Here is a 14,187-nt window from a genome sequence, read left to right as displayed (position 1 = left end):
TCCTCATCACAAGCCGGAGTAAGTCTGGGTAAAGTTCACTTTCGCGAATGCGGATTGCCCTCAGCGGAAAGTGAAGGTGAAGGTGAGATCGAAAATTTTCGCCTCCGCGCACGAACGATTTATAACGCAGCTTTAACATTTTCCTTTCTGCATCCTACTCTCTACACCCACATCTTGAGCACGACGACGACGATGGTCTCCATCCACGACAAGCTGGCTCGGGCCAAGTACGAGGAGAAGCTCAAGGCTACCATCCTCGGTGAGTTCATTGGCGTATCACGCTGCTTCACGTCTAACGTATCTACAGCCCTCGCAAAAAGCTGCTATGGTCAGGGTCAGCCCTCAGACATGACGTTCGACGTTGTGACTGGCTTCGACGACAACGAGAAGCCCACCATGCTCGCCTGGGTCATCTCCTACAACAAATTAGATTGCGACAAACTGGATTGGGAGCCTTGTATGGGGTCCGAGAATTGCTCGAGCATAGAGGATGCCTATCAGTCGCTAATTCGGGGCTTGCAATCCAAAATGGTTGATCTGATGGGTTAGTGACTTATCCGGAAACGAAATTCGAAACAAGAACATGACTTACTAAACATATGCAGCGGCCAAATACGAGCATAATATGAGATTGGCGGAATATTTGGGCACCGATTAGTCAAACCACGTAGGCCGTTGGTACGAGTGGTCGCAATGCTTTCCCTCGGTCTAATGTCAATACTACAAGGGCTACTAGATAGTAGTCTCCAAGCTCATGAAATGAAGAAACGATTATCGGCTCTTCAATGTCATGTCGGTATCAACATCAACAAAAGCCCAGGTTTCCGTACTGTTGCGGTCCTTTGTATTCTCATGGCTCAATCTTAGATGCCATACGAAAGAATAACCGGGTCGAAGACGCGGCTTTCGTGGCGCGCTTTTTGGTACGCCCACTGTGGCGAAGTCCGCAAGAGCCGCGAATACGAGAAGAGAGAGAATACGAGAAAGAGAGGTAACACGAGAAAATGAAAGTCGAGCAAATCTTAGCAGCACATAAATATGGTATCATCCCACGTAATTCAGTTTTATCTCATTCATCGTTCGTTTACTTCCTTCCAATACTCGTCATGTTACGATACCTCACCCTAGCATCACCCGCTCTCGCAAGCGCAGCCGCAACACCACCTCCACAATTCTGTCGCACAACCCCCTCCGACGCATCATGGCCCACACCCTCAGAATGGTCCTCCCTCAACGACACGATCAGCGGAACTCTAATCCGCACCATCCCCGTCGCGTCATCATGCTGGCCTTCCACCAACAACACTTTCAACTCCCCTCTGACCTGCCAAGAAGTCAACGACAATTGGTCGAACGGGACCTGGCATTCGCAGCAACCTGAATCAATCGACTACCAGCTCTATGCGAATAACTCTTGTTTGCCAGACGAAGTGGGGAGTTGGTCGGAGAAGCAGGGTTGTACGATAGGAGGCTTGCCGCAGTATATTGTTAATGCGACGGAGGAGGTTGATGTGGCGACTGCGATGAAGTGGGCTGTGGAGAAGAATGTGAGGATTGTGGTTAAGGGGACGGGCCATGATCTTAATGGACGGTACGCATTTCTTGTGTTGGACATGTGGATGATAGGAAACTGACATTACCTCGATAGATCAAGCGGCGCTTTCTCCCTCTCAATCTGGACGCGCAACTTTCGCGGCTTGACTCGCGACACAGCTTGGCATATCGCCAACAGCTCTTCCCCACCCGAAGACGTCTTCATCGTCGGTAGCGGCCAACAATGGGGCAACGTTCTCTCCTTCGCAACGGGCCAAGGTCGAGTTGTGACGACAGGCCAAGACCCCAGTGTGGGTTTGGGAGGCTACATCCAAGGCGGTGGTCATGGCCCCTTGGCCTCCACTTACGGACTGGCATCAAGCCAAGTCCTACAGATGACCGTCGTAACAACGACCGGACATGTGCTTGTCGCCAACGAAGTCCAGAACCAAGATCTCTTCTGGGCACTGCGTGGCGGTGGTGCAGGACAATATGGTGTGGTGACCGAGTACGTGATCAAGCACTACCCAGCTCCCCGTAACGTCGTTATGGCGAGTGTTCAGATCAAGCCGAAAGGTAGCTCGAACGCCAGCATGGAAGCTTCGTGGTCGGCAGTAGCCACTTGGCTCAGTGCGCTACCCGATCTCATGGATGCCGGACTTGCAGGCGCTGCAACCGTAGCAGTGGGAAGCACGGCACCGAAGTTCTTCCCTGATATCGATGTCTCGAAGGGACCGTTCACTGGTATCGGACTCAACCAAGTCTTCTGGGCGTTCAACACCACACCCGCTGCTGTCGAAGCGCTCGTCCAACCCATCTTAACAAACCTCCTCCTTCAGTTCAGCACCAATACAAGCACCACCGGCAACGACAGCTCTCTCGTCTCAACTTCAATGTCGACATCAACCCACCCCACCTACCCCTCCTTCTTCACCACCATCTCGGGCGACAACGTCGCCGGCGGCGAATCCCTCACCTCCTCCCGTCTCCTCGGCCGCGCCGAACTCATCCACACTCCCCACTCGCAAGTCATCTCATACCTGAAGACCGCAATGGCGAGTCAAAACACCACAGACCCAGGAAACTACGCCACCATCGGCCTCTCAGGCGGACCCGGCGTGCACTCCACTCCCTCCAAACACTGGGGCGCCTTACACCCCAGCTGGCGCACCGCGTACCTTCATTTCATCGCCACGGGCGCTACTATTGATTCCCGTGCCGCGGGGAGTGCGAAGCGCGCGTTGAGCATTGGTTCTGAATGGCACAAGGCTGTTAAGGAACGCATGTGGGAGGAGTGGGCGCCGGGGTCGGGTGCGTATATGAATGAGGCGAATCCGTATGTTGAGGGTTTCCAGAAGGTGTTTTATGGGGATGGGTATGAGAGGTTAGTGGAGGTGAAGAGGAAGTATGATCCGAGTGGGAGTTTGTTTGTGTTGGCGGGGGTGGGGACGGAGGGGTGGGAGTATGATCTTGATAGTGGGAGGTTGTGTAGGGTTTAGAAAGGGGCGGTTGGTGGGGTTGTGGAGTTTTGTGAAGTTGGTAGATCGGATGCGCCCTGGTTGTCATATTGAATAGATAGTGCACGTTGGGTCCTAGATGGCCAGTGACAATATAGCAGGTTCATGTGGCACCGTTGACAGTATCCGGCTTTCACGTGTTGTGTTACGCGTCTGAAGGAAGATGGTGGGTCGTACTTGGCATTACAGTGGGGCGTATCGCTACAAGGCGGTCTGTGACAGGAGGTCAGCTATTGTGGAAGAAAGCAATACGGTTTGGAGAAGGCGCGGTCCTCAGAGAGATGAAGAATTTCGTGAAATGTGACTGAATTAATTGGGTCAATTGGGTACTGCAGATAGCTCATCATCCTATGATCCCATTTTCCCTATCGCCGCTCCCGTCCTAGTATGAGCCAATTCGATATGGCGCCCGGCGTCCTTTTGTAAACCGGAAGGGAGTCTCGTATATCGAGCTCGTGTGTCGTACGTGATTCGTTTACTGGCCGACCTTCTTGGTCTCCTCCTGAAGCTCCTTGATCTGCTGCTTGGTGTCCTTGCCGGTCTCGGAACGATCCGCCTTGACCTATTCTCTCCGTTAGCCAATCCTCTCATAACCATGTTCTTCCATCTTCCCGATAGGATAGATCCAACTTACAGCGCTCTCGCTGTCACTGGCAAGCTGCTCCTCCCAGTGTTGCTTGCCGTCCTTCTTCTTGTTGAGCTGCTCCTGCTTCTTCTTCTCGACCTCCTCAGCACGGTTCTCAGAGTCTGTTCGCTCATGTCAGCTCGATTCCTTCTCGCAGTGTAATATTGGCACGCGTTCAATGCTGTGATTGTTGGCGCTAAGCCGAGGTTGGCGGTGCGGACGTACGGAGAGCCGACTCCTTGCCAGCGGTGCGGGCTATTGACTGGGAGAAAGCGGCACGCTGAGCAAAGGCAAAGGGAGCGCGACGGGTCGCGAAGGCACGGATAGCGGACATGGCTGGTTTCGGGGGTGTTTATGTGGAGGGAAGTTTGCGGGGTTTCGGCGGTATAGCTCGGGGCTTCTAGCTTTGGGTATGTTTCGGTGTGTTCGTGTAGCTTGACAGGAGGAAGGAAGGTCAATTGAGTCGATGGAGTATCTCAGTAGTATGGAAAGAGCTTGCAAACTTGGCAGATGGACGCTTCAGAAGGAAAGGTTGGTATGCTGGAGAAAACACACGTTCCTCGGTTAGTGGACGTGACTAGCTCCAGCACACGACGTCATACTTTCCCCGGCCGGCAATCACCATTACGAACATTGGCCGATTCCTGTCAGCCACTCGACGGAGCCTCATTAGTCATGCCATTGCGACAGCTAGTTGAGGCCTAGATCTGCAGAGGCTCTTGTGAATATGCAGGCCGCCCAATTCTAGCATAACGTACCAGTAGCCATCTGGAGCTTGGGGTGTCAGCTGCTCAGATGCCACCTGGCACAAAACAAAGCATCGGTTACACATCACCTCTTGCTCTTGGCCATGCCGTCGCACGCTCCAGTATCTGCCTGTCTGTCTTGTCACTTGTGCCTGGATATGCCAACGCGACGAAGGAACTGCACAGACCAAGACACGCGAATCCAATGGACCCACTTACACGTCGCAATTGCCATGATGAACGTCGACTTCGATTGCGGTGTCGAACCCCAGGCCTAGCGATATGTTGTAGTCGACCACAATGTCAGGATGACGGACAGCTACGACCTGCCGCTGGACGAATACCGCGTGAGACTAACTGAAGATGCTGATGCGAACGTCGTGTCCAAGCCCCAAAGCAGGACAAACATCGCAACGAGTAGCTGAGCCCACTGGACTATTCGCGTTGGTCAGAAAGCGATAAGAGACGACCGGACAACGACACAGGAATTCCTACTGTCAGACTGAAACATGCGGTTGGCCAGGGTAATTCGACTCGGTTCCTGATGTGAGGCCCATCTCCATTGATGTGGAGGATGGATGCCATTTGACTGGTACAAAATTATGCGTCGTCGTTGGGAAATAGAAATCTTCAGCTGAGGTAAGCCTTATTGAGAGATGGAAGATGGTGGGTTATAGACATACACTTGCAAAGTACACACGTTTGTAACGAACATGATCTCTTTATAAAAACGGCATTTCCTTCCAGACCGCCACTGGGCTCCCAAAATCATTCTCTGTGTCCTCACCATCTTGTTATTCTTCCTGTTTCTACTACCCACTGCTGGGGTTTTTGTAGAGCTGCGCAGGAAGATCCCTTTCGTATCTTGATCCGTGGTACCGCTAAACAAGGTCGATATCATGTCTGCCGTTGAAAATGTTCACACCCACACGCCATTCCCTCTGACTTTCTATACGAACAGCAGATATGTGTCCTATCTATAACAGCATGTAGTGATTTTCATGATACTTCACATAATAGCGCAACCCAATTCCCCGACATCTCCCTTAGTATAGCGGGTACGCTAACACAATGTCACGAGATACGTTAGATGCGATTCTTCCGACAGACTAACGAGTAAATCATGAGCATACAACATGCACATACTTTCTTATTACATCACAAACATGCAAAGTAGGCATATATCACTAGCCCGTGTCGATGGTTACCACTTTCCCAGTCCAATCCAATACCTTTCTTCGACCACACAACTCGCTCTATCGAATTCCTTTCAGCCCCAATCCCCCGGGTCGACAACCATCACCATCACCATCAGCAGAAAAACAAACAACCAACCAATACACCCATCCCCCTCCTCACCACACCCCAACCTAACCTAGCCATACCATCCAACCACGCGCCGCAAACGACCCCAGGGCAGCGGTGCACTACCAGTTAGCACCGAGTCTAGAATACGCACATCACGCCAGCTAAATCTCGCAGCAGCGCTCCTCGTGACAACTTCCTCAGGGACCTTCATCTAAAGTTTACCTACGGATCGTCTGTAACCAGACTGGCCTAACCAACTCACGCCACCCAGGAAGTACTCCGGGGCGACGAATCGGCATAGCTTCCCCCTTGAAACTAGCCTACATCCAGTGATCTTAGTCAGATCGGAAGTCCGGGGGGAAAGAGCCTAGCCTGGTACCTGAATGGACGCTGAGAGAGAGCTGAACGAAGGGCCGCGGCGTGGCATTGGCGTGCGGGGTTGATAACGATCTTATCTCGAGATGGCCAGCTCGGTACCATGCGAATATGCTCGGTACTATACTGGCAGCAATTTCGAAAAAGGCTGCTTTTCAAGTCAAAGTTCACGATATACGACAATAGTAGATGATGATATGAACAAAGATTGCGTAGATTCCATTCCTAGGATATGTCACTGCCCCCGAAGACTCCAAAGAGCATCGAGGCGTGTAGATATAAGGTAAGAGAGAGAGAACAGAGCTCTCATCTCATCTAAGGAGAGAGAGGAGTATCGCATAATAGCGAGAAAAAAAAAGGAAAAGACGACATCCAAGAAAGAAAGATCAATCGCAAACCACACACAACCCACGCCTACTCCTTTGGGGGGTGTTGTTGTCGTCGTATAAATCCTCGTACAGTTGGAAAAGCAGAAACAAGACAAAAAGATATGGAGAAGAGAGAGCAACACCGACGGAAAAGCGAATTCCAGCGCCCAATGACTGCGTAGAATCATCCCAGCGTCGTCCGTACAACAAACAACTACTACCAAACAAAGAGTAGTGGTTTGTGACAATGCGAAGAGGAACCCAAAAGATAACACCACCGATTGATGACTCCCACAACATGTACGCTCAGACACCGTCGCTTTCGCAAGATAGGCGCCCAACAAATGGTATATACCGACCGCTTGAAACCCGAGAGAGAGAGATAAGCCAACCGCACATAGGAAATCTACCCTTTGTAATGGCAAACGTCGACGAGACGCAGCCGGGCAACAAAGATACAGAAACACCGTTCTGTAACCAACAAGTTTTTCCAATAGGAATAGCCAGAAATGCGAGACCCAGAAACACCGTTATGTGCAAACCGCCGTTAATGCGTTAGCGCTTGTAAAGCAAGGACCAAAGCGCTCTATCCGGAAATGATGTGTTTTTCGCTATAAGTGCAACGCCGTTGCCCCGTTCAAGTGGTATACCCAAGATGTCGAAGAAGATATCGTGATTTATACAGGGAGAGCCGGTGGATATCGAGAAGAAGAGGATTAGATCCAGGTAGCCACTAGCCTAGCAACACAGACGCCGCAATGTTGACCGAATAAAGACGCTCGGCCGCGTGCCTGCAAGACTTTACCAGCGTCGCGACATGAACTGTTGCTGCATCTGTCGGTTGGGGGAGACAGAGGGAGGTGGGCTGGCAACAGCGCGTGTCGAGGGGTCGACGATGGGGATGGCATTGCGTGTGCGCTGGGCTAGCGGCTGGTGCAGCTTGGTTTGCGAGTTGTTCTGTTGGAATCCGACGGGGGTGTACGGGTTGGGAGCCGAGGACAGGACAAACGAGGGGGTCGGCTGCAGCTGGTGCTGAAGCGGCGACTGTTCAGGCGAGCCGCTCGATAGCGACGAGCGGTCTGAGCCGGACGAGTGGATGGATTGCAACTGTTCATCGAGTGTCAGCGCCAGTTCAGGCGGAGTCGACGACATGGGCGGGTGGCAAATATTGGCGACTTACATCATCCTCAGTGAGCAGGTGGAAGGGGCAGAACATCTCGTCGTCCTCGATGTCGAATGAGCGGGCGGCCTCGAAGTCGCGCTTGTATGCGATGAGGGTGGGGGGCTCGACGTTGAACTCCTTGGGGGTGCGGACTTGGCGGAACTGCTTGTTGTGCTGCTGGGCCGAGATCCGGGGCGCCCTCCGCGATCGGCCGCCGTGGTGGTTGTGGGTGTGGGCGTTGAGGTGCTGGGGGTGGTGCTGCTGGGCACCGTAGTTGAAGAATTGCGACATGTTGGCGGTGGTGGTTTGTGGTGGTTGTGGTTGGGATGACTGTTGGGCGGGGAGGGGTTGTGTTGTAAGCCAGGCAGCGCGACCACAACAAAGGCGAAACAAAGGGGTATAGCTCGGAAAGCGGCGGGTAGCGGTGGTGCAAGAAGCAGCTGCGGTGTGCGAGATGGATGCGGGTGGTTTTAGCTATTAACTACGGGTATTGCGATGCGAGGCTGAGAAGATGTGGTGAGAGATGCGGTGCAGAAGTGCGAGGAGCAGGAGGAGCGAAAGGGCTGGAGATGAACAGGCTGGGTCAAACGAGATGTGTGGTGTCCGAGTGCCTCGATTTTAGTGCGAGGCCCGCCTGATTGGCTCGCAGCCCTGCTAGTTCGCCACTCCAGCGCCCCCTTGGACTCGAAGCGCTCTAGCGCCGCAGGGATTAGCCGTTAGCGCCCTGTGCACGCTTCTGCGCTGCGAGGTCAGAGACGCCGCCAGGTGTGCGCAGACGGATCGCCTCCCGGGCCAGCGCCCTCATCCCTCCTGCCTCGAGCATCGAGGCAGCTTGGTTCAATAGTCGGCCACGCCTATCGCGCACTCCTAGCCCACCTAATCGATAGACTTGAGATAAACTCAGATGAGGATGCGCGCAAAAGTAAATCCCGGGCGGCGGCGCATCGTCAAACAGCCCTTATGCGACACATGACGCTAGGAGCTGCCAGCCCAGCGAGGCTGTGAGCTGGCTGGCAAGTGACCACCCACCGTCTTCTGCGCCCTGACCGCTTCTTCCGCACCTCTACCGCCGTCGCCAGGGGAATGCAGCCTGCCCATCCGAGCCACTGCCACCACCGCCTGTCCCCTCGAGGCCGCCCTCCAGAAGCCTCTGGGACTTGCACTTGCGATGCGGCCGCCCTTGCCGACGACTGAACGCTAACGCACCTGTGCCTGCGACGGCCAGCAGCAGCTTGACACCGTGGTTGAGCCCATGCCAGGATTCGCTCGTGGCCGCCGAGTCCCTGCCGACGGCGCCTGCCAATCCCTACCATTACGACGCACTGCCCATGTTCTGGAATGCCAGCTCAAGCACCCGCCTGTCTATGAATCTGTTGAGACCACGACCACCTGCTGACCAGCGCGACACCTGCGAACATCTGCCTCTGGTCCACGCCGTTGCACCTCCGACAACAGCGTCTAAACGCCGACGGCCATGCGAGACGTTTTCCACCCGTCAGTGTTTCCGAACACGCCCGGGCTTCATCTCGTGTGACGTCCCGACGGCTGGGATACAGCGCTCTAGCCAATGGGACGCTGCCACTAGCTGAGACCAAAATAGCGCAATGTCTTCGTTCTGCCCGGCCCGGACGCTCGACGGCCTGTCCAGTGATCGACGCCCTTAGCAGCAGGCTGTCGTCACTCCATCTTGGGGTGATGTCGTCGTGTTATGGGTACTCCATGACGGGCATCGCGACCTCTCCATCGGACCCTGACCTGACCATCGTGAAGTGCCGTGACGTCCATCACTCGCAAACATTTCTGCGACGGGCCAAGCTTTCTCGCATGAAGAACCACTTCAGCTCGAAACACGCTCATTTGATCGTCTCTCTACCCTGCGAAATGCGCAACTCGACGCGAGCGTATTAATTTATATGAAAGCAGGCGAAGTGCATGTATTGGATGCATAAGTGATGTCGATGAAAAATCGTACTGTGAGGCTGCTTACTGCTTAAAGTGCTGACCACCCCGATAAGCTCGCCGACAGGGTGGCCGCAGCTCGTGGTGGCACAGCGGAGTGATACCTGGGGAAGCCCTATGCTGCGGCGGGTGGCGCATGGCCGCTGTGATTGACAAGCAATGCATGTCCGCGAAGCCGTTTCGTCTGGCACCAGGTCTTCGGAAACACAACGGTCGAATGTTTGCGTACTCGAGAAAGAGCTAAACGCGTCACCTGTTACGTTGGACGTAGAGCTGAATAATTTATGTGAGCAAGCAAACCAAAGTCTTCCTTAGTGTTACAAGAATTAAATATGTCAAGTTTATCCCGCGGTAAGCTACAAAGAGAAAACAGACTTGCTCGCGTGCGTTGAGCTTGTTGGCTGCTATACGGGATTCATACAGTGCTCATAACACCGTCGAGCTGCCAATACTCAAACCCCACTCGTCAATCTCCAAAGATACCCCTTCGAGCCAAGCCAAAATCTACTTGTCCAAACCCCTTGCCTTGACAAACTTCGCAATCTGGTCTTTGCACGTCTTATCGGTATACGTCTCCCAGACTTCATACAATGATATCAGCTCCTGCGTGCACTCAACAACAGCCTCGATATCCACACTGCTCTCAGCAAGCCAGTCGACAAGTTTCTGTATCCTCGCCTGCATGCCTTGCCCACCGCGCGCATTGCCCAGCGTCTGGAGTGCGTTGTTCATCCCAGCTGCATTGACTTGCGAGCCGATGGGCTTCAGGACGACTGCCAAGAACATCGCCGTGATGGCAATGACATGTGGTGCGTGAAGAAGCGGGAGATCTGTGAGGTAGTGATCGTTTATGATAGACCATGCTAGAGCGTTCTCTTCTTGCGTCAGTTGGAACTGGGTCTGCAGTTCCGCGAGGCTGCGGTATGGGTGGTGGAGAATTAGTTGCGAATTCATCTCGGAGATGAGTGTGAATTCGCACTCGCCAATCTTAGAGACGTCGTTGAAGGATGTGTCTGTTACCTGTTAGGATTGTTTGGTTGATGTGCATGTGATGACTTACCCCAGCAATGCCGTGCTTCTGCCAGTACCATTCTGATGTGTTGGGGGCACTCTTCCATCTTACACGCTAGGTACAACGCTGTTGCCAGCACGAGCGCTGGATTTGTCCTTCGGATTTCTACCTTGGCGTAGAAGCGTCGGACGTATACTTGAGCAGTAGCCAGAGCTTGCTGTCGAATTCCCAGTGGTCTTGCCATTTTTGACAGTTCTAAAATATATCAGCACAACCCCGGATTACCAGGTCACGTTACTGACGATGCGAAAAGTAAATGCTCAGATGCCGCCGATCTGGTAAAGGATATAGGTTGACCAGGTTTCTCTCCGCATCTTCCATTCTCTTTCGTTCAAGTGCTAGCTCTTGCTTTGTGAAAGTCCAGAACTTTCGCTGGGTTGACTCCCAGTAACTGGAAGACATGATGGGCGAGTGCGATGCGATGAATTAACGTGGAGATGGAATGATCGATCCGTTCAAGCCACTGCAGTATATATTCGTATGCTCTTCGAGTGATTTAATGGCCTTCTCAGATGTCGCCTCAATACCAGATGCGATTTCGTCAGGCTGAATACAGTTTGTTGGAGCAGACGCCAGTGGACCAGTAGGCCGGGTACACGGCGACAAAGAAGTAAAATTTCAACACATTATCAGACGATGTGCCGGTATGAAGTGAGTGCAATGTGAAGCGTAGAAGAGGTGTCGGGGTTCAGACGCGGTGTCCAATCAGATGCGAGCGAATGTTAGGCTCCTGTCGTGGCTTCCCTCGGTGTTGCGGCATGGGAAGCTAGCCTCTTTCAGCCGCCCTCTCCAAGCTTTGAGACTGACCTCATACCCCACGTCGAAGCCTATACGAGCCCGTGTCCCTCCCAGCCAGCCATTCCTCTCGCAATTCACCTCGCCCGGTGCCGATAGTCGCCCTCCCGTGTGTGTCGCGACCCTCAGCCATGATAGACCGGAGATAGCAGGACGACAATGGACACACAGAGCGCAAGCGTTGCCGACGGCAGGGTGGACGAACTATGGGCAACTCTCGACACGCGCAAACAGGGCCATCTTGACCTCGCAGGCCTCAAAAAGGGGCTGCGGAAGCTGGATCATCGTAAGGAAGGATGTTGCGCGCAAACTTCCGGCCGCTAACCCGACATTGTAGCCTTGAAAAATGCAGACCAGCTCCTGGACGAGGTGATGCAGGCTGTAGATACCGATGGTAATGGAAGGATCACATACCAAGGTGGGTGCCTTCTCTCTGACCGAATTGCGCGTGTACTGACGCGAATCCAGAATTCCGCAAATTCGTACACGAAACCGAAAAGGAGCTTCAGCACCTGTTCCAGACCATCGACTACAACCACGACGGCAAGATCTCCAAGGACGAGCTGCGCTCAGCTTTGCGAACGGCCGGCCTCACAGTGCCCAACAGTAATCTCGACAAGTTCTTTTCCGAAGTGGACACCAACAATGATGGGCACATCAGTTTTGAAGAATGGCGGTATGTACCCAGTCGATTTGCGGCTGCACAACGGGTGGAATTGGAGTGGCATCACACACGGTGGAAGCGCGAACAGACTGAGACCATTGTCGTTTGGCCTAAAACCGCGACAAGATCTCGAGATGTGTTGCATGGGTGTTGCATTGAGGACTTTCGTGAATCTTACTGACTATGATTAGGGACTTTCTTCTATTCATTCCGGTCAGCGCACCATCCCTCGGCGCCGTAATGTCGTACTTTTCCGCCACCATGAAAGTAAACCAGGAAGGCGACGTTGCCATTAGTGACGACACAATCCAAGGCCTAGGTACTACACAGCGTTTTCTTCGTTTTTTCTTTGGTTCCCTTTTCATTGTAGCGCACACACCGCCCTACAATCCCCTTCCGCCAGAGCCCAGCGCGCCGCTCGACATGGCTTCATCTACTTCGACACTTGCCTACCAAGGTACCCTCCCGCCACGGTCTGCACACGAGACGAGCAGCGCTCCTCTCGAAGAGATACGGGCAGGACTTATAGAGAGCTTAGGAACCATGCTGATTGCTTGTGTTCCCAATCCAGGCTATTTCGTGGCGGGAGGCGTTGCAGGCATTGTTTCTCGCACCTCCACTGCTCCGCTCGATCGTTTGAAAGTCTACCTCATCGCCCAGACCAATGTTGCGGAAGAAGCTGTCGTCGCCGCCAAACATGGCAATATTGTCAAAGCTGCCATGAATGCTTGGAGGCCACTTGCGACCGCCACCAAGGAGCTCTGGCAGGCTGGCGGTATGCGCAGTTTGTACGCTGGTAAGTATCCGTCACTGCTTTGTGGCGATTGGAGTTGACGTTTGCAATAGGAAACGGCTTGAACGTCGTTAAAGTGATGCCGGAATCGGCTATCAAATTCGGGTCTTACGAGGCAAGTATAGTCAAATAAACCAACCGCTTCCCCTAACTCGCGCAGGCTGCGAAACGCGTCTTCGCTAAGATAGAAGGACACAATGACCCCGCCATAATACACTCATGGTCGAAGTTTGTCGCTGGTGGTCTAGCAGGTGAGTTCTCAGGATGATGTAATCGGACCAGTGCTGACATTCCTCAGGCATGGTCTCACAATTCGCCGTCTACCCCATCGATACCCTGAAGTTGTGAGTAGAGTCAAAATATCCGTTCAACTCGCGCTAATCCAACCCAGTCGCATGCAATGCGAGACCGTCTCTGGCGGCTTACACGGCAACCGACTGATCTGGGCCACAGCAAAGAAGATGTGGAATGCCGGTGGAATACCCGCATACTACCGCGGTCTACCCATGGGCATTGTCGGCATCTTCCCCTACGCAGCCCTCGATCTAGGTACATTCGAGTACCTCAAACGCTACGTCGCGCGTCGCAACGCGAAGCGACTCGGATGCCACGAACAAGACGCCGAGCCAGGTGGCTTCATGACAGCAGCTATTGGTGGTTTCTCCGGCGCGTTCGGTGCAAGTGCTGTTTACCCGCTCAACCTCCTGCGAACACGACTGCAGAGTCAAGGTACTGTTCTGCATCCGCGGACGTACACGGGCATTATGGATGTCACGAGACAAACTATCGCGGGTGAGGGTGTTAGAGGACTATTCAAGGGTCTCACGCCGAACCTGCTCAAGGTCGTTCCTGCCGTCTCAATCACATACGTCGTATACGACAAGTCGAAAAAAGCGATCGGCTTGCCGTGAGGCAAGAAGCGCCACCACAATGTTCAAACCATGGGATGGAAGAAGATTCCCACACCAAACCACAAGACTGCGAAAAAGTTCTTGTCCCTTTGCATATCAAAATACAGCGATACCCTTCGAGCTTTATAAGCATCACTACTAGCCTTTTTCTATCTTTTCTTCTTTTGCATCATGGCGTGGCGTTTGGGCGTGCGTGAGTGGTTGCGGGGAACGCAGCTTGGTCTCGGTTTGGGGATGACAGAGCTTCTGAAGTAGGTGCTATGTGTTGGTGAGGGTACATGTATGCTGTAGCGGTAGTCATAGCAATGATCAAAAGTGAGAAGTGGATAGATGTCTCATTCTTAATGCAACATGGGACT

The 14,187-nt window shown here is 53.2% G+C and overlaps 6 protein-coding genes across 6 annotated transcripts; 3 read left to right on the top strand and 3 right to left on the bottom strand.

Annotated features, from left to right (window-relative positions):
- Positions 1-192: 192 nt before the first annotated feature.
- J4E79_010652 (uncharacterized protein) lies at positions 193-658 on the top strand (the record flags this gene model as incomplete). Its single annotated transcript, XM_049359487.1, has 3 exons — positions 193-259; positions 308-544; positions 606-658. The coding sequence occupies 3 exons, from the start codon at positions 193-195 to the stop codon at positions 656-658; spliced, it is 357 nt and encodes a 118-aa protein (XP_049206018.1).
- A 448-nt stretch (positions 659-1,106) lies between these two features.
- Positions 1,107-2,944, top strand: J4E79_010651 (uncharacterized protein; the record flags this gene model as incomplete). Its single annotated transcript, XM_049359486.1, is given in 3 exon segments — positions 1,107-1,591; positions 1,649-2,908; positions 2,923-2,944. 3 exon segments carry the CDS (start codon positions 1,107-1,109, stop codon positions 2,942-2,944), a joined length of 1,767 nt encoding a protein of 588 aa, XP_049206017.1.
- Positions 2,945-3,525: 581 nt separating this feature from the next.
- J4E79_010650 (uncharacterized protein) lies at positions 3,526-4,009 on the bottom strand (the record flags this gene model as incomplete). The annotated part of the gene is made up of 3 exons (XM_049359485.1): positions 3,526-3,612; positions 3,685-3,797; positions 3,901-4,009. The coding sequence occupies 3 exons, from the start codon at positions 4,007-4,009 to the stop codon at positions 3,526-3,528; spliced, it is 309 nt and encodes a 102-aa protein (XP_049206016.1).
- A 3,264-nt stretch (positions 4,010-7,273) lies between these two features.
- On the bottom strand, positions 7,274-7,925 carry J4E79_010649 (uncharacterized protein; the record flags this gene model as incomplete). Its single annotated transcript, XM_049359484.1, has 2 exons — positions 7,274-7,579; positions 7,653-7,925. The coding sequence occupies 2 exons, from the start codon at positions 7,923-7,925 to the stop codon at positions 7,274-7,276; spliced, it is 579 nt and encodes a 192-aa protein (XP_049206015.1).
- Positions 7,926-10,097: 2,172 nt separating this feature from the next.
- Positions 10,098-11,067, bottom strand: J4E79_010648 (uncharacterized protein; the record flags this gene model as incomplete). The annotated part of the gene is made up of 3 exons (XM_049359483.1): positions 10,098-10,606; positions 10,654-10,860; positions 10,908-11,067. 3 exons carry the CDS (start codon positions 11,065-11,067, stop codon positions 10,098-10,100), a joined length of 876 nt encoding a protein of 291 aa, XP_049206014.1.
- A 552-nt stretch (positions 11,068-11,619) lies between these two features.
- Positions 11,620-13,828, top strand: J4E79_010647 (uncharacterized protein; the record flags this gene model as incomplete). Its single annotated transcript, XM_049359482.1, has 8 exons — positions 11,620-11,746; positions 11,798-11,878; positions 11,929-12,136; positions 12,316-12,920; positions 12,971-13,036; positions 13,109-13,168; positions 13,216-13,261; positions 13,309-13,828. The coding sequence occupies 8 exons, from the start codon at positions 11,620-11,622 to the stop codon at positions 13,826-13,828; spliced, it is 1,713 nt and encodes a 570-aa protein (XP_049206013.1).
- Positions 13,829-14,187: the final 359 nt, after the last annotated feature.

Source organism: Alternaria viburni, assembly GCF_023758015.1.
Source record: "Alternaria viburni strain BMP 2772 chromosome Unknown scaffold_32, whole genome shotgun sequence".
Lineage (NCBI taxonomy): Eukaryota > Fungi > Ascomycota > Dothideomycetes > Pleosporales > Pleosporaceae > Alternaria > Alternaria viburni.
This window is presented reverse-complemented; position numbering and strand designations above follow the sequence as displayed.